This window comes from Petaurus breviceps, unplaced genomic scaffold (assembly GCF_028583685.1).
Source record: "Petaurus breviceps papuanus isolate PSGF00001 unplaced genomic scaffold, PetGlider_PUasm1.0 64, whole genome shotgun sequence".
Taxonomy (NCBI): domain Eukaryota; kingdom Metazoa; phylum Chordata; class Mammalia; order Diprotodontia; family Petauridae; genus Petaurus; species Petaurus breviceps.
Window position 1 is genome coordinate 3,356,695 of NW_027186428.1, and position 26,408 is coordinate 3,383,102.

The 26,408-nt window shown below is 35.9% G+C and overlaps 1 protein-coding gene across 1 annotated transcript in view; it reads left to right on the forward strand.

Moving 5' to 3' along the window:
- TDRD9 (tudor domain containing 9) overlaps positions 1–26,408 on the forward strand; it is a 239,348-nt gene that overhangs the window by 76,446 nt on the left and 136,494 nt on the right. Inside the window, exons 5-8 of the mRNA XM_069103712.1 lie at positions 3,877–3,974; positions 5,297–5,518; positions 6,034–6,156; positions 23,687–23,767. Of these exons, the coding sequence (XP_068959813.1) occupies positions 3,877–3,974; positions 5,297–5,518; positions 6,034–6,156; positions 23,687–23,767 (524 nt within the window). The remainder of the gene's footprint in view (positions 1–3,876; positions 3,975–5,296; positions 5,519–6,033; positions 6,157–23,686; positions 23,768–26,408) is intronic.

Below are 26,408 nucleotides of genomic sequence, written 5' to 3' on the forward strand. Positions count from 1 at the left end.
GTAACACCATTGATGATCAAGAAAGTTATTTGCTGACCCAAGAGTAATAAAGAGGTCTGCTGTTTTTCTTGTGCATATATCAAAGAAATAGCTTTCCATGGCTCATTGAAAAGAATGACATATGACTCCTGGTTGCCAGAAGGGCCTCTACAAAGTGTTGCCCAGATTGCTTTCACATCATGGGTGAGAAACAAGACCACCATTTTGGTAAGCGACAAGAGCTCTAGGTATTGTTCTTCTCACTTGTGCTTCTTGAAGGTGAGGGAGGCAGAAGAGCAGAACTGATTGATGGAGGACACAGACTGCTGCTTGAGAGGTGGTCACTAAGAAAGGAATTTGGATTTCTGGGCCATGGCTTACAATGTAGGGGTGATCAGCTCAAGATCAGGGACAGAGTGCCTCAAATGATGTATTTATTTGGCATCTTGTATATATATCAAAAGGGTTAAAAACTCAAAAGGATGAAGGAGGAAGAAAACTGCCTTTTCATATCCACCAAGCTAGATGCCATAGAGATAGTAGGACGAATGACAGTTGAGACCACCGGAACTTCACAGAAACAAAATCCAAGAAAGGATTCAGTGGTAAAATTGGTGGCTTCATTCGTTTGTATACAAGCCCAAAGGTGAGGCAGCAAGCAAGGGAAAACCAACTATTAGCTCCATCTTGAGGAAAAAGCATTGATCTCTTTGGTAAGGGGAGAGAGGGAAAGAAATGAACTCTGTAACTGAAATATGGTTTTGGGTTTGCATAACATACTGAAAAAGGTTAGGTAAAGTGGGATGGGGTTTGTGTTAGGGGGTGGTATCATATTTAAGCACTACCCATCTATGAGGAAATCTAGGGGATCTAAAAGGGAACATAGCATAGTGCATAGCATGAATAAATGGATAAGAGAGAAGTAGTACTTTTGTAGCAATTCTTGCTATTAGGAAGGAACTTCTTGCTGGGGGTAGAAATGTTGAGATGTTCTGAGGAAAGTAACCATGACTCTGTGGGAGGGTTTTTTTTGTCTTTTTTTTTGTTTTTTTTTTTTTGGGGGGGGAAGGTAGAGCAGTGGGGGTGACTTGCCCAAGGTTACATGGCTAGGTTTTTTTTCTGTTAAGTGTCTGAGGCCAGGTTTGAACTCAGGACCTCCTGACCTCAGGGCTGATGCTCTATTCACTGTCCCATCTAGCTGTTCCAGTAGGAGCTTTTTTTTTTTTTTTGCCTTTTGGAGGGCAGTTGGGGTTATGTAACTTGTCCAAGGTTACACGGCTAGTTTTTTTGTGTGGGTGTTAAGTGTCTGAGGCCGGAACCAAACTTGGGTCCTCCTGACTCCGGACCGATGCTTTACTCACCGAGCCACCTAGCCACGCCTCCAGTATGAGTTTTTGTTAAAGGAAGTAAAAAAAAAGCCGGGCACAGTCTGACAGTGGAACCCTGATTTTGGGAAAGCAGACTGATTTTAAAGGATCCAGAGAGAAGATTGGTAGTATCCCAGAAACTATAAAATTCTGCAGGGAAAATGAGTTGCAAAAGGATGGGAAACACTTAAGAATGAAATTCTCAGTACACAAAGGGATATAATTCTAGTTGAGGAAGAAAAATGATGGTTGTCTTGATGTGTAAGACTACAGAACTCACCAACTAAATTAGATTTAAGGAATGTGTCCTATCTTGGCAGAGAAACATGACTATTACTAATTGTACATATGTATATATCAGAGAGCAGGAAAGCCATAAATTTTAAAGTAAAATTAGAAAAAAGAATGAGCAACATCAAATCTGAAATCCTTTGAAGGAATTCAGAAAATCCTTTTAAAAATCCTACAAAAATCTATCTTCCCTATTTCTGCTTAATTTTGCCAGTATTTAAGGAGGACAAAAATTTAAAAATGTTTTGTTAGTGTTGGAACTTTTTAGTAATAATTGTATTTTAGCTACGTTGTCAATTAAATAACTATTTGGAGGGTTATCTAGTAATCTAGCAACTACTTACAAATTGAAATATCATAGATATAGTGATCAGAAGTATTAGATCGTTTATGATGTGATTTACTGTGATGAATAGATCATAGAGAGGTCATTTAACCTCTTTTTGCCCCAAGCATACTCTAACTTAGAGAATTTGTATTATAGAAGGTATTAGCTAGCTTACCTGGAGCTCCTTATACTAATGTAATAAAAGTTCTGTTTTACTTGAAAAAAGAAAAGAAAAATGAAGTTTCAAAGAAGTTCTTAGAATGTGGACATTTATAGTTTGTAGAAACTGAATTTAGGCTTAGTAAATTTTTTAGAAGAGATAAAAAAAATTGAGCTCACTCACATTCATGAGGACCATAACTACCTCGTTTTCATCTAAACTTTGTGTATATTCTGACAGCCTGATACATTCAGTTTGTGATTAATAAACATTTAATTAATTGAATTTTAATAAAATTCTTACTTTACTCAGTAAGCATGGAAAATAACTTTTTAAAACTTAGTTTTAAAAACTTAGTAACTAGTTTAGAACTAGTTACGCGGCTAGTTTTTTTGTGTGGGTGTTAAGTGTCTGAGGACTGAACTGAACTCGGATCCTCCTGACTCTAGGGGCAGCGCTTTACTCACTGGGCCATCTAGCTGCCCCAAACAATACATTTTTAAAAGAAAAAAAAAACAGCAAAAGTGATTTTCCTAATGCATAGGTCTGACTATATCACCCTCTCCATTAAATAGACGATAGTGGCACCCTATTAACTCCATAATCAAATGTAAAATCCTCCATTTGACTTTTAAAGCTCGTATTCCTTCCATGTACTTTGTGGTCTAGTGTCAATGCCCGCCTTCCTGTTCTTCGAAGAAGACATACTGACTCTGGACATATTGCTGGCTGTGTCCCATCCTTTGAATGCTCTTCTTCCATACTGCTACTTCCTGGATTCCCTGACTTCTGTTAGCAGTAGAAGCCCCAGTTTTATGAGTTTTTGTGACCCCATTTGAGGTTTTCTTGGCAAAGATACTACAGTGGTTTGCCATTTCCTTCTCTAGCTCATCTTACAGATGAGGAAATGGCAAACGAAGTTAAATGACTTGCCCAGTCTCCCACAGCTTAGTAAGTGTCTGAGGCCAGATTTCAGCTCAGGAAAATGAGTCTTCCTGACTCCATGCCCAGTGTTCTGTGTACTGTGACAAGAAATGTGTGGGCCCTACCAGTCCGCCCTGGTCATACAATGTCTAGAAAACTGTGTTCATCTAGGGAATCACAATTTTAAAATGGATATCTAGAGGCCTTCTGGAAGAATGGCCAAGATGATGGAACTAGGAACATGCCATATGATTGAACAGTAGAACCAGTTAAAATACCACCTTTTACAAGAATACTTTCCTAGACCCATGTAATGGTATTGTCTTCCTCCTTTGATTATCTCCATTGTTTATGTTGTGGTTGTACATAGATGTTTGCCTGTTGTTATCCCCATTAGACTATGAATTTCTTGAGACCAGGGAGTGCTTTGTGTCCCCAAGCTTAGCATAGTACATGACCCTTAGTGTGTGCACTTAAAGAGTTTTTGGCTTACTGACTCTTGAAGCAGGGGAAGATAGTTAACTTGTGATTTATTGCAATTTAGATTTATACTAAGAAGCAATTTTTTGGTAATATATTTTATTTTGATTTGTGCCAATTAATAAATTCTCTTTTATACTAGGTTCCTAAACATAGCCCATATTCTGATATCTAGGGATAATTCCCTTAAAGCAGTATGTAACTTTCAAGCCATCTTGTTTAAATTGTAAATAGGATGGCCGATGAATTTTCCAAGTTGTCTTCTATCTTGAAAAAAGTGTTCATTTGCATATTATAATGTAAATTAAAAAAATAATTTATTGCTGTTCCTTCCCCCCTGCTCCCAGGTCCAAAGCAGCCTTTATATAAATCAAGCAGTGTGCCATCTGTCCCAGAAACAAATTACAAATATCCTGATTTGCCTATAAATCGGTGTAAGGAAGAGGTAAGCAATTTATTTTAACATAAATGTGACTTTTTGTTTTAAATTAAGAAGCAGCCATAGATAAATCATAGATGTAGAGCTGGGCAGGGCCTTTGAGATCATGGAGTTCATTTTATGGTAACTGAAGCCCAGAGAGCTTTACTGTCTTGCCTAGGGTCATACAGCTGGTAAATAATATCTGAGACGGAAGTGTAACCCAGCTCTGCTGAATTCTCTAGTCCAGCACTTGATTCAGTACTATGCCACTTCTCAGTTTTGCTTTTTTCTAGTCACGCAGCATAAAGGGGTTATGTTTTTATTCAACATATATTTATTGAGCATCCACTACCGTCTTGAGAGGCATTATGTTTCATGTTGTAGGGGTAAGGTATGCAAAGACAGAAAAGACACAATCCTTGCACTTAAGCTATATGTAAATTTATTTTGTTCATTTAATTTTTATAGATTTTCACTTATAACTTTCATTTGTATTTGGTCTTTCACCTCTGACATCCTTTTCCTCAAAACTCTTTCAATGACTGCAGGTCTATAAATGTAAAAGTGTAGATTCTTTGATAAAGTTTCTCTCTGTTGTAATCTTATGAAACAGTTATTCAGTAAGTACATTTTTTATGTACTTAACAAAAGATAATTTACATGTTAGGTAATTTTATTAACAGCGGCAATCGGGGCAGCTAGGTGGCGCAGTGAGTAAAGTGTGGGCCCCGGAGTCAGGAGGACCCAAGTTCGGTTCCGGCCTCAGACACTTAACACTTACACAAAAACACTAGCTGTGTAACCTTGGGCAAGTTACTTAACCCCAATTGCCCTCCAAAAGGCAAAAAAAAAACCAAAACCCAAACAGTGGCAATCAGGCTATGTTAGTAATTTTTTTTATGGTTCTAAAGAATCTTATTCCATTAAACATTTAAATTTTATTTTAAATATATAGATTTACCAGTGGGGAGAGAGATTGTAGTGTAGATAGTACAAAACTGAATAATTAAAATTCAGTTTTTATTTGGTTTGGGCTTGCATTGATTTTTAATATTTGGATGACTTATATTTAAATATAATTAATTTCCTTTGTAGTCCCATGTGTTTTATTTAATACATTTAAAAACATTATTCTGAAAAGGGGTTAGGCTTTACCAGATCCCCAAAGGAGTCCATGACAAAAAAAGTTTAATAGCACCTTGACTAGATCATCTTTAATGTTTTTCTAACCCTGTTATCTTATGTTTTATAGGCTTACATTGTTATTATATGGACAATAGTTTCCATTTCTGTTCAGTTTTTGTCCATGGAAGAGAATGTGATTTTTCCCCCCTTTCTAATTCCAGGTTATTTCCTTGATAGAAAGTAATTCAGTTGTAATTATTCATGGTGCAACTGGTAGTGGAAAAAGCACCCAGCTTCCTCAGTATGTCTTGGACTGTCATGTTCGCCGGTCTGCCTACTGCAACATTGTGGTTACTCAGCCACGAAAAATAGGGGCCAGCAGCATTGCAAGATGGATCAGTAAAGAGAGATCTTGGACTTTGGGTGGTTTGGTAGGATATCAAGTAAGTTTATTGTCGAAAGCAAGTAAATTTTTATTTCTGCTTTAATTCCTTAGCCTATATCATGTAATAGCATAGCACACATTTTGCAAGCCTTTGAATTTTACCAGATGTTTATGGATTAGAAATATAAGATATTTAAAAAATATTAAATTTTAATCAACAGTTTTTTATTTTTCTCCAAATAAATGGATGATTAAATGTTCATCATTGCCAGACTTTAAACAAAACAAAACAAAACAACACAAAAAACCAACAACAAAATTTCCCCCAACAAAACAAGACATGTTGCACGTAGAAAGGATAGTGCCTTTATGATTAGGTAAACCAGGCTCCAAACAGAGGAATTCCGAACTGTAATTTTATTGTGACTTGCCACTGAATTTTATGCTGGATGATAAAAGACAAAAAAGACAAGATAATTACCCCCAAATGGAAATGGTAATAGTTTTTAATAATTGACATGAACCACTTAAGTATTTAAACTTCCTGTTTCCTTCTTTCTCCTTCCATTTTAGGTTGGACTAGAGAAAATAGCTACCAAAGACACAAAGTTAATTTACATGACCACTGGCGTGCTGCTTCAGAAAATAGTGCTTGCCAAAAGTCTGGCAGAATTCACTCATGTCTTCATTGATGAAGTAAGTTTGAAAAAAAAATTATTTGTTTTTACTGTAAAGGATCAAATTGAATACATGGAAGCATTTTTTTAAATTGCAAATTGTTATATAGTATAAGTACTGGTTGAATGTAAATGAAGTAACTGAGTTTCATATAAAATATTTTGACCACATACCACATTTCAAAGTTAAAAATTTTTTCCCCTCTTGTTGCTAAGATATATTAATATGTGGATAAAGAGGTATGAGAGTTTTGATTTGATTTGTTGTTTGGGATGCCAGCTTTAGTCTTTAGATACAATATGGGAAGGACCACTAATTGCACATTGTTGTTGTTGCATTTTTTTTTTTTAGCCAATTCTATTCAACCATTCATTTGATAAGCTAGATTTCATTTTTTGAGGATTGTCAAGATGAAACCTCTGATACCATATGATTTAGCACATGACCTTTCTCATCTCTTTTCTTTGGTCCTGGAACTTTTGATAAACTTGAGTTCCTGCTGGTACCTGCCACTAAGTGAATCAGTGGATAACACATGGATGGAGCCATGATAGAATTGGGAAATGTGAATTAATGTGAAATTTTTTTCTTTGAAGCAATCATTGAGGTCTTAATAACGATTTTTTCTTGAGGAAAGATTGACCTTCATACTCCAGCTTTTATTTGATATGTATTATACACATGTACACAGTTGTACACACACGTGCATATACACGTGTGCAATGCATATGTATACCGGTATATGCATGTATATGCTTATGTGTATACATACATGTATATATTTCTATTTATCTATTTGAGTCTTAGAAGAGTTGTCTTTAATTTTGTGAAATTTGGGAACAAACCATTTTAAAACTTAAGGTTATTTACATATGCCCCAGTCTAAGAAAATTAGATATATGAAAAACTGAATTTATAAAAGAGGTAAATTAAGGAGTATTTATTTACATCACAATTTCTTTATAAGATCAAGTATTTTTTTTAGTATTTTAAGTATTTTAATTTAAGTATTTTAATCTATGATCTTCTAGCTCTCCTACCCTTTCACACTGAATCTGAACTTTGCTTTGTCAGTGGCCCCTGGTTCCTTTGATAGTCCATTTTCCTGCATGCTGATTTCTCCTCCCTTCATACCTAGCCTTGACTTAATATACCATGTCCTAGCTTAATAAATGCTTGTTGAATTTCATGCTCTGCCAGTTGGATGATTTAACCAACCATCTTATTCTCATCAGGGCTAAAATGTTTGAGAGACTAATGGGCTCTGTCAGATTGTTTCACTCTTAGCATTGATGGATGAAGCCACAAAATTGAACTGATTTTATCCACAGTAACTTCCTGGTACACCATCTCATCTAGATACTTCCTGTTGCCAGTGATTTTTTTGTTCTTATGGATTACTTGTCTTATTTCCTAAATGTTCAAGGATTTTTCCCCTTTAAGGCCCCAACCGCACCTCCCATGTTCAAATTGTTAGAACATGTGGCATAACTTTTACTTATACCCAAATTTATAAACTTAACTGTCTGAAAGTGATCAAATAAATGTGCTAAGTGAAAAAGATTATACATAAGCCCTTAATGTATTGAGAAGTAAAAAAAAATTAATACCAAATAAATTGCAAGTAACAATATACATTTGCTCTGTATCCTCTTAGGAGTTCAGTCGAAATTCTGTCTTTGGCTTTGTTTTCTTTTTCATATGAAGTTGTTGTCAGTATATGCTGTTCTCAACCTTTGCCAAGATCTATGCATGTTAATATGTTATCTGTAATCATATTTATAATTTTTAAAGTCCCCCAATTATGCAAAGATCTTTCTCCTAATTCCACTTTGATTTGATTCTTGTTAAGTGTCATGTAAACATGTAGATGGTTTTTGTGGTTTCACTTTATATTGTAGTATGGCTTTGATCAATGTGGAATTTTACAATTTCTGAAGGTTAAAATTGAGCATCATCACTCAGAGGGCAATTAAAAGTTTCATTAATTATGCATAGGTAGCAGCAAGGAACTTATGAAAAAGAACAGGAATAAAGGATATAAAATGTGTATACCAAGGTCACCTCCCCCAATACCTGCCAGTATGAATAACTACTCTGTGTGGTGTCTGTGTCCATATACACTGAAAATAATAGCATGAAGAAATGGAAGTTACAACTATATGAAAGACTTCTCTGAATGATAAATAGAATATAAATTAAAGCAAAATTTTCATACCTGTCAGATGAGAAAAGATGACAAACATTGATACTCTACAGTGGTGTAGAGGAACTGGGATGGTGAAGGACCTTGATATGAGACTTAGCTGAAGGAATTGAGTATATTTAACCTGATAAAAATAAGATTGGAGGAAGATAATTGTCCTCAAGTATTGAAGGGATTTCATGTAAAGAAACAACTAGATTTATCTTGTTTGGTCTAATAGGTCAATGCCAGGAACAGTGGGTAGAAGTTACAAAATATCTCAGCTTCCAAGGTTAGAGCTGTTCATAATAGAATGAAATGTCTTGAACGGTTCGGGGATCCCTCTCCCATTGAGGTTTTAAAGGAGATTCATTGAGGAACTACTTTTTGAATACGTTTATGGTTGAGATTTTCTGTTGTGTGTTTTTTAGATGGCCTCTGAAGTCCCTTCCAACTCTCAAATTAAAAAAAAGCTCCTGTCAATCAAATTCTCTTATTGTATACTAGACTCTTTGTAGACCTCTTTGACTTGGATTTAGCCTTTGATAAAGATAAGAGTTTAGCTTTTAGATTTTTCTGACTCTGTGGTTTTTTTATTTGTAACACTTTCCTGCAGTTTATTATTTTAAAAAGTATTGTTCTCTGACAGTTTTCATGTTTTCTTAGCAACTATTTTTTCTTGATTTTGAGAAATCTGAATTGTTTTAAAATACTGCTTTTTGTGGGGCTCGGATTTTTGCTAGTTCCAAGGCTTCTTGAAAACTGACCATGAAAACTTGAAAAGTTAAATGTTTCTTAAATTGTCCATCTCTTGCATTCATATACTCTACTAAATTTTCCTAGTAGATAATTCTGTGTTCGTGGTCCATACTTAATGATATACTTTTTGTTCTTATTTCTCTGATTTTCTGTGAATTTCACTGATTTTTCTTTGTACATTAGTTCTGTTTTTCTTTGTAATTTTTGGTTGCATATAGGATGTTGTTATTTAAGTATATTGTCTTTGGGGTGAGCTAAATTTTGGATTCTTAATGGAGGTCTTCTGAAATTTTTATCTTCCTGTTTTTCTTTTTTTTTTTGGTCAATTCTAGAATGTTACATTTAGATTGTTTTCTATTCCTAAATTTTTCTGGGATGTCAGTAATTCTGATGTTGTTTCATCTTGATTTAGCCCTCAGGGCTGTCATTTGATTTTGCCTGTTTTTCAACTTTTTCACTTTTTTTTTTTCAGCTAGTCCACAATTCCTTTGATTCTCTTTTCCTGCTATAATTAGTCTGGTGTTGATTACTTCTATTTAGAAAAAAAAGATGTTTTTTATTATGTTTTCAATATTGGTCATTAAACATTTTTTTAATGTTTTTAAGATGTCTTTTAATATAATTTTAGGACCCCTAAAAAAAACTTTCTGCAGGTTTTTGTTTTTTTACTCATGATTTTCTTACCTCTCTGTGTTCTTGCTTAATCTCTTTAAATGTGTCACAGTTATAGCTGAGGAAATCTTTTGGCTTATTTTTCTTTTTTTCCATCTTCACTTTTGCCATTTTAACTTTTTGATTGGTTAAGAGAAACTTAAAAAAAATGTGTGGGTACTTTGCTTTGCTCATTTTCTATTTTGGTAGGTTTTTACAGCGTTTCTTCCTTTTTGTTTTCTGAGCATTATATGAGGTATCTATCTGTCTTTGAACCTCTCACTCTCCACCACGTTGACTAGAAAGCTGAGCCTTTGCCGTTTAGGAGATGTTTGAGACTTTTAGAGGGGAACTTAATTGAGCAGGTTTCTTGATATCATCCTTATTTCTCATACTTTCTTCATATCTAAGAGAAAGAAGTGTGTCTACACTTATTTTGAGGGCTAAGCACATGTCCTTGTTCACCGTATACTCTTCTCTCCTTCCCATTTGTCTATGAATATAATTAGGTCTGAAGTCTTTGTCTTCTGACCAACCCTTCTACTTCCTGTCTTATCCCTTGCCTCCTTCGCAGTCATGTGCTTTTTTGGGGGGGAGGAATTGTCTGTTTGATGGCTTTACTTTCTCATCAATCCTTTCTCTACTCCTTGAAAATTGAACTTTCATTAGTGTGAAGATATTCATAGAATCTGTATCAGATTGCATGCCTCCATGGGGGGGGGGGGAAGGAGGAGGAGACAGAGGGAGAGATAATTTGGAGCTTAAAGGTTTGTGGAACTGAATGTTGTAAACTAGAAGTAAATAAATAAATTTAATGTGAAAAAAAAGTGAACTTTCATTACCACTGCTCTTCTGTAATTCTTCTCTCTCAGTGTTCACTGGTGAGTTTTGTGAGTTCCAAATTTTTTTCTTTCTCTTCCTTCCCTCTCCTTTTCTTCCTTCTTCCTAAAATGGTAGAAAATTTGATATGGTTATGTATGTGCAATGATGTAAAATATATTTCCATATTAGTCACAGTTATGAAAGAAGAAACTGATCAAAGGGGAAAAAACATGAAAAAATAAAATGAGTGAAAAAAGTATTCTTTGATTTGAATTCAGAGTCCATCAGTTCATATTTAGATGTAGATAGCATTTTCCATTGTGAATCTTTTGGATCATCGTTGTGTTGCTGAGAAGATATGTCATTCATAGTTGATCATCACACAATATTGTTGATAATGTGTAGATACTGTGTATGGTGTTTTTTTGGTTCTAGTCATTTAACTTTGTATCAGTTCATAAGTCTTTTTAGGTTTTGACTTCTTTCTTTTTAAATAAAATTTTTGGGGACATAGTTTGTTTTTATATCATCTAAATTTTCCTGTGTATCCCTACCCCTCCTAGAGAGCCATCAAATAAAAAAAAACTTTTTAAACGAAAGAAGAAAAAAATCAGCAAACCAATAAATACATTGAAAAAATCTGAAAATATATGCAATATTTTCATGCCTTTGCAAAGGAGTTGAATAAGGTGTCTTCTGATAGATCTTCAGGAACATGCCTGTTCTTTTAATTCTACATTAACTTTCAGTTATTTGTAGTGGTGGGTCTAGCCATTTATGTTTCTATAGTCATTGTATATATTGTTTTATTAGCTTGGTTTATTTCACTTTCCACCAGTTAAGTCTTTCTATACTTCTCTACAGTCATCCCATTTTTCATCTATTACTGCCTAATAATATTCCATGATTATTTAATATACCACAATTGTTTAGATATTCTTTAGTTGATGAACATGTACTTTGTTTTCAGTTCTTTGCTACAATAAAAAGTACTACTATAAATGGTATACATGGAGACTTTCTTTTTAATCTCTAGGTAAAAGGATATGAACATTTTAATTGCAACTTTATTGGCATACATCACATTGCTTTCCAAATTAGTTGTACTCATTCACAGCTCTACCAATAATATATTGGTTTGTCCATCTTCCTACAACCTCTTTTACATTCTGATCATGAGATAAAACCTCAGAATTGTTTTGTTTTGCATAGTTCTTACTCTTAGTTATTTGAAGAATTCTTTCATAGGGTTGTTAGTAATCTGCAATTTTGTTTTGAAAACCTTTCATACCCTTTGACCCACCAGCGACTCTCTCATGGCCTTTTTTTCTTTCTCTTGGAAGCATTTCCTATAGCATTTAACACAGAAGTATACTTTTTTGCTTCTGGATACTCTCTTGTCACTTAAATTTTTAGATTTTATTCTCTCGCTATAAATCTTTCTGACTCTTTCATTGTTTCCTTGATTTCTCTTTCATAGGCTCCTCATCCTGCTTATTTCTGAATCTCTTAAGATAGGGATAATTTGAAAATCTAAAACTGTATTCTTGATCTTGTTTTGGAGCTTAAGGCCCTCTTTGAAGTCAAAGAATGGTTAATTTTGACTTTGTTTGCCAGCTTCTGGCACAGTATCTTGAACTTAATAGGTACTTAGGTGTTCAATAAAAGGGGGGGGGGGGGGGGGAGTAGCTTACTGTTGCTGTGGCATCAGCAAATCTGCCCAGATGTCCCACCAGCATTTCAAACTCATATGTAGTTTAAACTGAAATGATAGTTCTCCTCTCAATCCATTCTCCCTTCTGCCTACATTATTTTTGTCAGTGCATGTCACTGCTGTTTAAAACTTACTATGTTTTGTTGTCCCCTTTCCTTCTGTTTTTGTAGCCATTTAGTTATTAAGGGCTGTTGATTCTTTTTCTTCATCGACTTATAACCACTCTTTGATATTCTCTTTGCCTTGACACTTGTTAAAGACCTTGTTTTTACCACCTGGACAGCCATTTCCTTTGTTATTTAACTTTTGGCACATAGGAGTGACTCAGCCATACACAACACACGACATATCCCTTGTATTCTGGCTTCCTATGCTTTCCTTTGCCCAAAACTGATCCCCCCTCTCTCTTTTTAAAAAAATTGCTAAATGGAATGGTCTTTTCATTCAGGATATGTATTTATTAATTGTCTGTTGTATTTCAAGTACTACACTAGATACTGGGGGTAATAAAGACAAAATGATCTAGCCCTCAAAGAGTTTATATTCTTTTGGGGAGATATCCATATGAAAGTATATACAAAATATGTAGTGAGTTTGCTTTGGCTGTTTTTCCTAGAGGTAGTTTGACCACATCTTCCCCTCAGAATTATAGAGGATTAACCTAGGGGTTCTGATTGGCTCTCCATTTACTGCTGTTAGCTTGAACCCTTAAGAGCTGTGGGTCCTTTCACTCATTGTAAGGTGATAAAGACTAGCACCTTAGTTACATTTAAATACTTTAACATCATTTAGCTTATATAATGGAATATTTAATACAAAGGTACTGGAAGAATATTTCCCTCAGTGCTGCAGATTTTATTCTTCCTCAGACTACCTCACTTTGGGCAACAGGGAGGGCATTGGTTCATAACTTATCTCAGTTCATATGTAGCATTTGTGTGGGATAAAAAACCCCATTCAAAATTTAATCAAGAACATGGGAGATTTCTCAGCATAAAAACAGGAAATTTTTATTCTCTTTCCCTCGAAGAAGAGGATGGTCATCTCCGTGATGGATCAGGGAGAGGAGGTGCACAGTATGGGGGGAAGAGAGTTTTTAAACCCTAATATAGCAGGGTCATATTTCCCGGTTGTCCTTCACTTCCATTGGTTGGGGGGAGGGGGTGAGCTCTGGTTGTCCCTGACTCCCACTGGCCAGGAGGAGGAGCCCATAGAGTGGAAAAGAAGACAAAGGACTAAAGCTAGGTGGGGGTCAAAAGACTCCTAAAAGGGCTTGCTGCTGATTGACAGCAGCAGTGAAGGGGGGAAGGGTGAAGCCACCAGTCAAAACTGACACCAAATTCTAGGACATATTCTGAGAAGTTTTCACTCTCCAGACACATTGGTCCCACCAAGTTAATGTCCAAATGCAAAATGATTGACAGTTGAGTCTCCATTTCAGCTTCCACTGGTTTTGGCCAAGAAAATCTCTCTGGTTGACTACAAGATCTAGTCTAGACTTCCGATGGGGATATGGGATTCACATCCACTTCCTAAAAGGAAAAGACCATGTCCATGTATTTTTGAATGCAGTCCAGCCCCAGAACCTTCTCGCTGGCATTTTGCCTGAGGCATCTGGCCCATCCCAGTCTTTCTACATGCTCTATAATACTTTTGACTCCCCTTTCACTCTGGCTTTCTCACCCAGCACAAACCACTTAACTTCTTTTGTTGTCTGCACTTGGCCTACCCCAGTATACTGACTTCTCTTTAATACCATCTAGACCTTTTCCCTGTTTCTCCTGAACTACCTCTGGTGCCCTGGAGGCTGTTTACCACTTCTTAATCCTATCCACATCTTCTCATAGTCTTTTTGTATATAAGTATCCATCCTATCCTCATCAAATAAACCAGTTTACTAGGAATCTTGCTAGCCTAACTGGTGTTATAATAAAACCTCACTACTCTCTTAACAGAAAGAAGGCTTGAGTGGTCAAATTCTTCAAGGAAGATACCCTGAACCCATGCATTTTGGGATTTCCAGCACCCCAAACTGCATCACTTTCACTTTCTGGCCTACTTGTGGCTCTCCGCCTCCAGCCTTTCAAAATTTTTAGTGTCAGATAGTCTGTACCTTTACTTTGAATGGAAAAGAGTGAGCAGAGAGGCCAAGGACCCTGTGTCGTATGGGGTCTTGGGAGGAGGAAGGTCGGAAGGCCTCTCACCTCACAGTGTGGTCTCTCACTGTGTACTGTTTGTGTGCAAAGAAGTCCCCAGGTTGCCCAGAAGTAAATGAAGCAAAAAAATGAGTGGCTGTTGCTGACAGGCCTTTGACAGTGTTTCTGCAGCACTTCCTTTTCACCCTTTGGCTAGCTGACTAGAACCAGTTAGAGGATGTCTATACATGCTGTCTCCAAAGGAAATACAGGGAAATTATAGGGGCAGGGGAAGCACTATCAGCCATGGGGAGTGACTTTATTGGCAGAAGAAAACACTGAACTAAAATTTGAAGGAAACTGGATTCTGAGAGACAGAGGTTAGGAGAGAGTACCTTTTAGGCATGTAGGACAAGATAGTCAGTGTAAAGCCAGATAGATGGGGAGTGAAATGCATTATATGTGAGCAATAGCAAGAATACGAATTTGGTTGGACCCCATAGAGTGATGAAGGGGAGTGATTTTCAGTAGGGCTGGGAAGGAAGGTTGAGGCAAGGTTGTGAAGGCTTTAAACACTGAATAGAGGGGAGTGTATATATTATCCCTACAAGCCACTAGAATATATTTGGAAAGGAAAGGACATAATTGGCCTTGTGCTTTAGGAAAAATCACTTTGGTATCTATGTGAAGAATAGATTTGAGTAGTGTAGTGAGCTTTGCTTTGGCTCATTTTTGCAAAGTCAGTTCTGCTACCTTTGCACATCAGGGTTGTGGGATAGATACCCTAATGATGATTTGGTATGGTTTCTTTTTCCTTGCCTTTGTTCGAAGGCCCTGTTGGCTGTGTTCCCCTTCTCTGTTTGGGATTAGTGACTAGAGCTTCAGTTCCATTTAACCACTTAATACTCAGTTTTTATGAAAGGGATATGGCAAAAATAAAGGACAAAATGTTTCCCCTAATATCTTATGGGTTCTCTACCTAATAAGTTCAAGTCCAAAGGCAGTCTTGCTGCTTGGTGAATCCTTGTTTCAGCTGCTTTTTAGCTAGGAGTCTGATGGTCATTCCTGAAAATTATTCCTTGTTCCTTGGAGCATTGATACTGTTTAGATAACCAGACTCTGGGAATTCTGGGATACTGAGGCATCCTTTAGAGAATTTGAATTTCCAAGATCATAGACCCTGCTTCCTTCCCTTGAACAGAGGAGACACTGAAGTTCCCCCAAAGGATGTTAAACCAAAAACGCCAGCAGCTGAAGCTAAAGGGCCTTTAAAAAATGTTTTATTTTTTCTAATCGGCCTTTTAAAATCGCTCCATAGTCACTAAAAGAATCTTCTGTTTACTGCATGGTTAACTTATTAGAACCAGTAATATTCTCAGATAGTCTGCGTTTTCTCCTGTCATCGACTCCCAGAAGCAAAAAGGAGGCTTCGCAGAGTGTCTGTGTCAAGACACTGTTAGGTGGTGGATAGAGCACAGGCCTTGGAGTCAGGAGGACCCAACTCAGATACTTCCTCCTTGTGGGATAGTATTACGCTCCACATATATACCCCAACTGGGGCAAATCACTGAGCCCCAATTACCCCAGAAAAACGAACAGAAAAGATACCGTGAAGAGCAGTGCGCATGTGCTAGACCCCGTTATAACAGGAACATGCTTGAGGCCGGGAGAGCAATAAGAAAGTCATTATGACCATCTAAGGGAGAGGTAATGGAGGAATGAACTGTGTTAGTGGAGAGAAGGAAATATGTAGTAGAGATGTTGCAGATGTACAAACAACATTTGGCAAATGATTGTATATATAAGATGCATCGAAGTGAAGTGTTAAGGATGGGAGTGAGGGTTGTAAACCATGATAAGTAGAAAAATAGATTATGCCCTTGATAGAAATAGGCACGTTTGAAAGAACGGTGTGTTTTGTAGAAAGATGATGAAGCTATATTTTGAATATTTGATATGCCTAGAGGACACCCTATTTTAAAGATCCTGTTGGATATATGGATTTGGAGGTCATCTATCTATATCAAGATGATGCTTAAATACAAGGGAACTGATAAGATAGCCATGTTATAGTGAAGCCCTCTATACCATTTCACATGGTTGACCACTCCCTCTTCCTACATATTTATTTCCTAGCCTGAGTTTTCACAATACTGCCTTATATGGTTCTTTTTCTTGGTTTTCTTTGTAGGGTCATTATCCATATCCCACCCTTTTATGTGGATGTACCCCTTGGGAATCTTTCCTCTCTACATTCTCTATTGGTGGTCCTCATCAATGTCTATTAGTTAATTATCATCTCTGTGAAGGTGACCACCATAATCTAGATTTCCAGTAATCCTTCTCTTTCTTCAGAGACCAAGTTCCCCATTACAAATTGTCTGTTAGATATCTATACTTGGATATCTTATATCTATTTCAGACTCAACATGTCCAAAACAGAAGCATCATTTTGCCCTTAAATTCACCTCTTTTCTGAACTAACCCATTTCTTTCTTTTCCTGTCACTTAATAATATTTTCCCCAAATTGCACATAAATATAGTTTTCAACATTCATTTTTATGAAAGATTTTGAGTTCCAAATTTTTCTCACTCCCCCAAGACAGTAAGTAATCTTATATAGATCATACATGTACAGTCATAATTAATCATATTTCTGCATTAGTCATGTTGTGAAAAAAGAATCAGAACCAAAGGGAAAAACCATGAGAAAGAAAAAAAAAAGTGAAAATAGTATGCCTTGATCTGCATTCAGACTCCTCTGTAGTTCTTTCTTTGGATGTGGATAGCATTTTCCATCATGAGTCTTTAGAAATTGCCTTGGATCATTGTATTGTCTAGAGGATCCAAGTCTATCAAAGTTGTTCATCATGCGGTGTTGCTGTTACTGTGTACAGTGTTCTCCTGGTTCTGCTCACTTCATTCAGCATCAGTTCAGGTAAGTCTTTCCAGGTTTTTTGAAATTGACCTGCTTGTCATTTCTTATAGCACAATAATATTCCATTACGTTTATATACCAAGACTTGTTCAGCCATTTCCAAATCGATGGGCATCTCCTCAGTTTCCAATTCTTGGCCGCCACAAAAAGAGCTGCTAAAAATATTTTTGTATATGTGGGTTCTTTTCTCTTTTTTTATGATCTTTTTGGGATACGGACCTAGAAGTGGTTTTACTGGATCAAAGGATATGCACAGTTTTATGGCCCTTTGGGAATAGTTCACCAAATTGCTCTCCAGAATGATTGATCAGTTCACAATTCCAGCAACAATGCATTATTGTTCCAATTTTCCTATATCTTCTCCAACATTTATAATTTTCCTTTTATATCATATTAGCCAGTCTGATAGGTGTGATGTGGGTGGTACCTTAGAGTTGTTTTAATTTGCATTTCTCTAATCAATAGTGATTTAGGGCATTTTTTTAATATGACTATAGGTAGCTTTAATTTTTTCATCTGAAAACTGCCTTTTAATTTTCTTTGACCATTTATCAATTGCACAATGAATTTGACTCAATTTTCTATTTATTTGAGAAGTGAGACCTTTATCAGAAACAGTGGCTGTAAAAATAGTCTCCCAGCTTTCTGCTTTCATTCTCATCTTGGTTGCATTAGCTTTATTTGTGTAAAACCTTTTTTTAATTTAATGTAATCAAAATGATCCATTTTGCATTTCATAGTAATTCTCTTTCTCTTGTTTGATCACCACAAATTTTTCCCTTCTCCATAGATCTGACAGGTAAACTTTTCTTGCTTTCCTAATTTGCTTATGGTATCACACTTTATTTCTAAATTGTGTACCTGTTTTGACTTTATCATGGTATATTGTATGAGATGTTGGTCTGTACCTAGTTTCTGCCATACTATTTTCCAGTTTTCCCATCAGTTTTTGTCAAGTAGTGAGTGAGTTCTTAACCTAAAAGCTGAAGTCTTTGGGTTTATCAAACAGTAGATTATTGTAGTTATTTACTACTGTGTCTTGTGTACCTAACATATTTCACTGACCCACCATTCTATTTCTTAGCCTCTACCAAATAGTTTTGATAATTACTGCTTTATAATATAGTTTTAGATCTGGTAGAGATAGGCCACCTTCCTTTGCATTTTTTTTTTCATTAATTCCCTTGATATTCTTTACCTTTTTGTTCTTCCAGATGAATTTTGCTATTATTTTTCCTAGATCTGTAAAATGATTTTTGGTAATTTTATTGGTTTGGAAATGAATAAGTCAATTAATTTAGGTAGAATTGTCATTTTTATTATATTAACTTGGCCAACCCTTGAACAGTTGACGTTTTTTCAGTTGTTTGGATCTGACTTTGTTTGGAAAGTGTTTTGTAATTGTGTTCATATTATTCCTGAGTTTATTTTGGCAAATAGATTCCCAAGTATTTGATATTATCTGCAGTTATTTTAAATGGAATTTCTCTTACTTCTAGACATTATTGGTAATATATAGAAATGCTGATGAGTTGTGTGGGCTGCAACTTTGCTAAAGTTAATTTTTTTCAAGTAGTTTCAAATAGATTCTCTAAGTGTACCAACGTATCATCTGCAAAGAGTTATAGTTTTGTTTCCTCATTACCTGTTCTAACCCATTTCTTTCAAGGGCAGTAATATTCTTTGTTACCCAGGCTTAAAACCTTGTTCTTATAATCAGCTCTTTACTCTCATCCCCTCCTGTATCCCTTCGCTTGTAAAATCTACCTTCCTAACATTGATCTAGTTCAAAGGTGTCAAAATATGATCCCTGTGGGCCATCCAAATTCCTGAGTACCACCCAAACTAGATTAAAATGTAATTTGGAAATATTTAGCAAAATTATTTAAAATGCAACAATATGAATAATGTTATTATGTGGTTTTCTAAGTCAATCTGTAGGGATCCTTATGTATGATTAAGTGGCTCCTCTTTCATTTTGAATTTGACACCTATGATCTAATCCATTTCCCTTCCTCCGCTGACATGACCACCATCTTATTTGAAGCTCCTACCACCTATCCCCTAGACTATTGTAATAATAGCCTGCTACTTTGTCTCACTGCCACCCATCAATCTTTCTCCATCTACAATCCATCAGCATAACTGCTAGATGGATATTCCTGAAGTATGGGTCTATGTCACTCTGTTCCTTATGCTTCAGTGGCTCCCCATTGCCTCTAGAATAAATTGTACCCCCCCTTTTCTTGTCATATAAAACCCTTCACTAGGGGTGGCTAGGTAGCACAGTGAATAGAGTACTGGCCCTGGAGTCAGGAGGACCTGAGTTCAAATCCAGCCTCACACACATAACATTTACTAGCTGTGTGACCTTGGGCAAGTCACTTAAGCCCAATTACCCTGCTTCCCCCTTCCAAAAAGCAAAAAAAAAAAAAAAACCCAAAACCCTTCATTTAGCTTTTATTTAACTTCCTAGTCTTCATATTATTTCCCTCTAACTCAGCACACACAGTTTTAGCTTGATTACCATTCCCTGTACACTTTCTATGTTTCCAATTGGATTTTTCAACTCTGCACCTTGTCTTGGAATCTCCTTGTGCCTTTCAGGGCTCAGCTTGTGTGCTCTCTCCTTCCTGAGAACCTCACCAATCCTATCTCCCACTTTTTAGACCCTCATGTTATTTTATATTTACTGTGTGTGTATGTGTGTATGTTATTTATGTGCCTGCACTGTACTAAATGTTGGGGACACAAATTCATTCCCTACTTTCAAGGAGCTTACATTCTTTTTTTTTTTTAAGAGCTTTTGCTTCTTACAAATATGCAATAAAATAGATAATTTTGAGGGCATTGAGGTTGTGGTTAGCAAGCTACCCAAAAGAGGAGAAGATATCAAACACTTGGGGGGGGGGAGAAATAATGTAATATTGTTACTTTTTTTTTAAAGTCTGAGAAATATAAAAAAATTCCTGTCTCATGTGCTTACTTTCCCATCCCTATGAAAGTATTATGATAATAACTGTTACACTTTTCAAGGGCATCCTTGAAAAAGGTATATGGAGGAAAACAGGCTTTTGAAAAGTATATTCTATAGTGGATGGTATCTTTACAGTCACACAAATGACTGAGTACCAAATCTCTAAGCTTATTGTTTGTTGAGTATAAAAAAATGGATTTTGGATTGTTAAACATCTCACCTTAAATGGTAGGAACTTAACATTCCAATGTGAGGATATAATACAGAAGGACAGTAGTGGTGATGGAAGGACACTGGTCCTGAGAGTCAATGGGATTGGATTGCCAGTGGAACTCTAGGGCAGTATGCTGACATGCCCTATCCAAGAACAACGGCAAAGTTGATTTGATCACAGTTCACAGGTTCATATTTTGTTAGGGAAGGGCAGTAGGTTATCAGCATGGGAAAAGGGTCCGCTGAGGAGAAGGCTAGAGATTTGGGAGTAAAGAGAAGCATAGTAAAGGCTTTTCCTGAAATAGTAGTCTGGGAGAGGCAGTTACATAACAGGAGAGTGGGACGTGTATGTTGTTATATGGATATGTGAATAGCATGTTGTCTTTTATTAGCTGTGTACATGTTGTATCCTTTCAGTGGAGTGTAAGCTTCTTAAGAAACTTGACTTAATTTTTGACCTTATGTCCTTCAACACTTGGCAGAGTGTTTGGTAAATTTAATAAAACACTTGTTTTGAATTTACTAGATCTTTGGGTAATGAGTCATCTTGACACAAATTTGATTTATAAACAAAAATGAATACATCATTTGAAGTAGTACAGGTTTCCCAATAATATTGGGCCTGAAAAACAAATATGAATATAATAAGTGACATTTGCTTACCACTCCTTTTCTCTCTTTTGTGGTTTTTCTTAAGGAAGTGGACTTTTATCTGGTAGCTCAAATAACAAAATGGCTAAAATCTTATAATCATCCTGTGACTGGAATTAATTTTTAAATATTGCTTTTATCAATTAGAAAATGTTATTGGAATAAATGGTTGATCTTAAAAACAATAGGTGTCAATAAAACTAATTTTTAAATGTTGTAATTTATTATAAATACAAAGTGCTTTTCATACTTAATATTTTTGTCACAAATGGAAGTGGGATTCTTTTTTTTGGTAGATATGAATTATTATGGTCACCAAAGGAAGTGACTCATTTAGATAGTGTTAGGCCTGGGGTCAGCAAGACTTGAGATTAAATTTGGCCTTAGACACTTATTAGCCATGTGACCCTGAGAAAGTTACTTAGCCTCTGTTTGTGCCCGTTTTCTCATCTGTAAAATGGGAATAAATAATATCACTCACCTCTCAGGGTTGTTGTGAGAATCAAATGAGATAATAATTGTAAAACACATAGTAAATGCTATATAAATGTTAGCTACTATTATTATTATCAAGGTATATAGTTGATGAAGTGCTTTGCTCTCAATGACCATTTGAAATATCTAATACAGGTGTTATCCTCATTTTCCAGATGAGGCACTGAGGCTCAGAGAAGTGACACCACTTCTCTATGGTTGCAGTAGCTTCTCAGTGGCAGAGCAGGGGCTTAATGCCAGATCTGAAGATTCCACACCCAATTTTCTTTCCATTTGATTTTGCGGCTTCTTTAGAGTAGCAGTGCTCAAAGCATTATCCCCAGACCTCTGGGAGCTCCCACAACCTTTTCCATGAGGTCAAAACTATATTCATTAATAATAGTGTCATTATTAATTTATTAAAATAATTCTCCTTTTTCTAGCCACATATTTGTATGAAATCAGATTTTCTTCATGGAATTCAAATAAAATAATATGTCACAATAGATTATATGGAAGAGCAGATATGAGTATCCACTTGCCTTCTATTAAGCCTGACATCTTTGCAACTAAATTTTGTCTTGGGAAAAAATTGTATCTTCATAAAAAGATGTTATTTATGTCAATGTGTAAAGAATTTGTTATTATTTTAGAATGAATTAATAAAATTTAAAACCACTAAATTTAATTTCCAATATGGTAAATATGATCGATATAAATGACATAATTAAAAATCTCTTTGGGGGTACTCATTAATATTCAAGAGTGTGAAAGGATCCTAAGACTGAAAAATTTAAGAACTGCTAGTTTAGAGTATCATTTCCTTCACTGTGAGATAATTGTCTAAATGATCTAAATTGTCAGTTGTTCGTGTTCAGCTCTTACAAGCTATTATGACTTTGAATGTGCCTTCTCATATTCTGCTCACCTACTCTCCCTGATCCTCACCAATGTTTTCATTTTCTCTAAGATTTTATTTTTCTTTATTTTTCTTTCTCGCCTAAATACTTTGTTTTTGTTGATACCACCCTTGTACTAGTTTTTTAGGGGAAGCAGTGTTGCCGCATCTGATCTTGACCTTTCAAGGCCACATGGTTCTATGGAGTGCTAAGGAATAAAAGATTTTAGTTTAGAAGAAACTGATTTTTTTGAGTAGTTTGCTTTTACTTTGACAACTGTGGAATCCTCTGATTAGAAGGAAGCTCACCTCATCTAGTGTAGCCATTACCTGAAGAGGAAGCCCTTCTACAGTATGTCCCACAAGTAGTATGTCACCTTTGTTGACGTCTTCTTTGTTGGCCAGAGCTCTGACCTTAGCTCATAGGATTTTAGATCTAGAGCTAGTAGATACCTCAGTTTGTTGTTTGGTCTAATCCCTTCATTTTTACAAAGAAGGAAACAGGCTCAAACAGGTTAAGTGACTTGCCCAAGGTCATGCAGGTACTAAGGGTTGGGTGATGGGGCTTATGGTGGAGGAGGTATGGTAGAATTTGAACTCTAATCCTTTGACACCAGAGGTAGTACTCTTTTCACTGCTCCATGCTTAACCTTTCCAGATCTGCCTGTCATCTGACTCAGATTACCTGGTAATGTACCTTGTTAGTGTAACAACATTGTATCCCATCCCTCATGACCTTCTATCGATCTATGATGTGGCAATGGAAATAGATAAATATCTTGTTCATAACCTGAAATTAAGCTGACTCTTGTGGCTTATACTTGTTTAAAGAAAGAGTTCAGACTGTGATTGGCATTGAATGAAGGCAGAGATATTTTACAGGCAATATCTGATCTCACATCAATCCTGGTGCCCCTTTCCTGTTAGATCAGTGGCTTAATGTCAATTATAACCTGTTAGCTAGCAGGTCTGCTAAGTGATACTTCTTACATGGAATATGGCACAGGTATAGGGATTAGACTTGAATTAATGTACCAAAGTGAAAAACAACTGATGCCTTTTATTCTTCCTCTAGCAGTGTTATAGCTGATACTTGATGCCTAATGTCATTATCTTTATGTTTTTTGTAGGTACACGAACGTACAGAGGAAATGGATTTTCTTTTGTTGGTTGTCCGCAAACTTTTAAGGACAAACTCACGTTTTGTGAAGGTAAGCATGATTTCTCTGAATAATAATATTCAAGGTCAGATTTTGTCATTGTCTTTCCCTTTTATTTTACCTGAATTTAAATTGAAAATGGGGACTTATCAAACTCAATAACATGTAAAGTATCCTTGTTCTTGTGAGGAAGCAAGCTAGAGGGTATTTTCTTATGACCATGGTAATGTGTTCGGAGTACTTTTTAAATAAAATTACATAAATGTCTAAAATTTGCCTCAGGCTGTAGAAAAATCTAATGATAGTTGACTAATGAAATGCTTGATATTTAAGACTTGTCTTTGCTGGAATGAATGCTTAATTTAAAGACACAGGAATAATTTAAAGATTAACATTAGGTATTAAATGACAACAAACTAATTAAATTCAAATAACTCTAAATGTGATACTATTGAAGAGACTTCATACGCTACCAGACTGATTTTAGATGATTTTGTTTCATGGACATTGCCCTCTAGTCAAATTAACCTAGTCGTAGCTATTCCCTGAACTTGTTTCATCTTGACAACTCTGTGTATGTTCCCCCATGCCTGGGATATATTCCCTTCTCACTTCACCTCTTAAAATCTTTGTCTTCTTTGAAGGCATCTCTCATGTGCTACCTCCAACACAAAGTCTTTCCCATTTCCTGTTCTCTTGTTCCTCACATGACCCTAATAGTCACTTATTTATTATATGCATGCTGTTACCGCCCTAGTAGAAATTTACATTGCCTGAAGGCTGAGAGCTACCATGTTGTGTTTGTAGTCTCTGTGCCTAGTCCATGGCAAATGCTTAGGCAAAACCAACAAATGTTGGTAAGGGGTATATTTTAATATGATTCCTGATTTGCCTATTTGGACTAGCTGTTGTGAGGAGGGGGAAGGGAACAAGCATTTTTTACAGGCCTATTATCAGCCAGTTACTGTGCTAATTGCTTTAAAAATATTATGTTATTTGACTAAATGAGTGCTAAGTTAAATTAGTGACCACTCTGAATTATATAGAACACTTCTAAAGACATGTAGGTTTTAGGGGCAGCTAGTGGTGCGGTGGGCCCTAGAGTTAGGAGGACCTGAGTTCAAATCCAGCCTCAGATACTTGACATTCTTACTAGGTGTGTGATCTTGGACAAGTCATTTAACCCCAGTTGCCCTGCCTTTTCCCATCAAAAAAAAAAAAAGACATGTAGGTTTTATAATGAGCAGCTCATTTAGGTAGAATTTACTATATCAGAACCTTCTCTTGTAGAGATCTGTAGGGGAAAGCATTTTGGAAAGATTGATAATTGGCATATCAGTATGCAGACTCATGCTTCTAAGTGATTTGGGAATATCTGAAAATTATTCTTTTAAATAACTTAGAATTTATTCCTTGTGATGTTCTAGGGGTGGGGAACCTGTGGCCTTGAAGCTGCATATGACCCTATAGGTCCTCAAGTGTCCCTTTGACTGAATCCAGATTTCACAGGGCAAGTCCCCTTAAAAAAAAGATTTGTTCTGTAAAACTTAGGATTCAGTCAAAGGGCCATACCCCAAGACCAAGAAGGCCACAGGTTCCCCACCCCTGAATGATACTATTCATTTAGCATGTGATTTTTTTTTCATAAAATAAGGAAAGGAAACAACTATGTATTATACAGTGGTCACAAACTCTGAAATAACGGAGTCCAAATCAATGGAGCTTACTTATAATGTCTTAAAGTAATAATAATAAACATTTATTTAGTCCTTCAAGATCTACAAAGTCCCTTTTTCACAATAACCCTATGAGGTTGAGGAGCACAAGCATCATACCTCCTATTTGACAGAGAAGAAAGCAGTCTCAGAGTGATCAAGGACCTTGACCACAATTCTAGTCAACATCAGAATTGAGCAGTCAACTTGACCTCTTCCTTACACACAAGAGAACCCGTCTCATTACCTTTTGCTATATTATGAAATAATTAGAATACATATTAAGAGAACTGGAATTTTGAAATATGAGTTTATAGGTATTGGCTTTTTAACTACTTTTCTTTTGTACTTTTAGCTTAAAGATGGTACCAAAGACAGCTATTATGCTACCTATATGAGGCTTTTGTTCAGTTTTTGATCATCTTTAAAATATTATTCTATAAGCATTTTACTTCTTTTAGCTTTGCAAATGTATTTGATAAGGTAGTTGAAATGTATTAGTGGCATTGAATTTTTCATTACGTCTAAGCATAGGGGGTAAAGAAGAGAAATGTCAATTTCAGCAGAAAAAACTTAAAAATACTTATTTGTAGCTTTGAATGAAAACATTGAACTTAATTGTTGGGAAAATTTTGTTGCACTCGAATTGTTTTTTTTAAAAATGTTTTGTGATTAAAGATTGTGAAATTTATCATTTCGCCTAAAGTGGTATATAACTCAGATTTATTGGACTTTATTGGAAGATTAATTTCTTTATGTAGTAGCATACCATAGGTAAATAGAGAAAGCTAACAGATTTGAAAATATATCTGTGGGCATACATATATGATTTTCCTTTCTGGTAAGTACATACCGTGTTTCCCCGATAATAAGACCTATCCCGAAAATAAGCCCTCCCCTTACTGTGTAAGAGTCCTCTAAGATAAGCCCTCCCCCGAAAATAAGCCCTATTGAGATTGCTACTGTAGTGAAGGTGA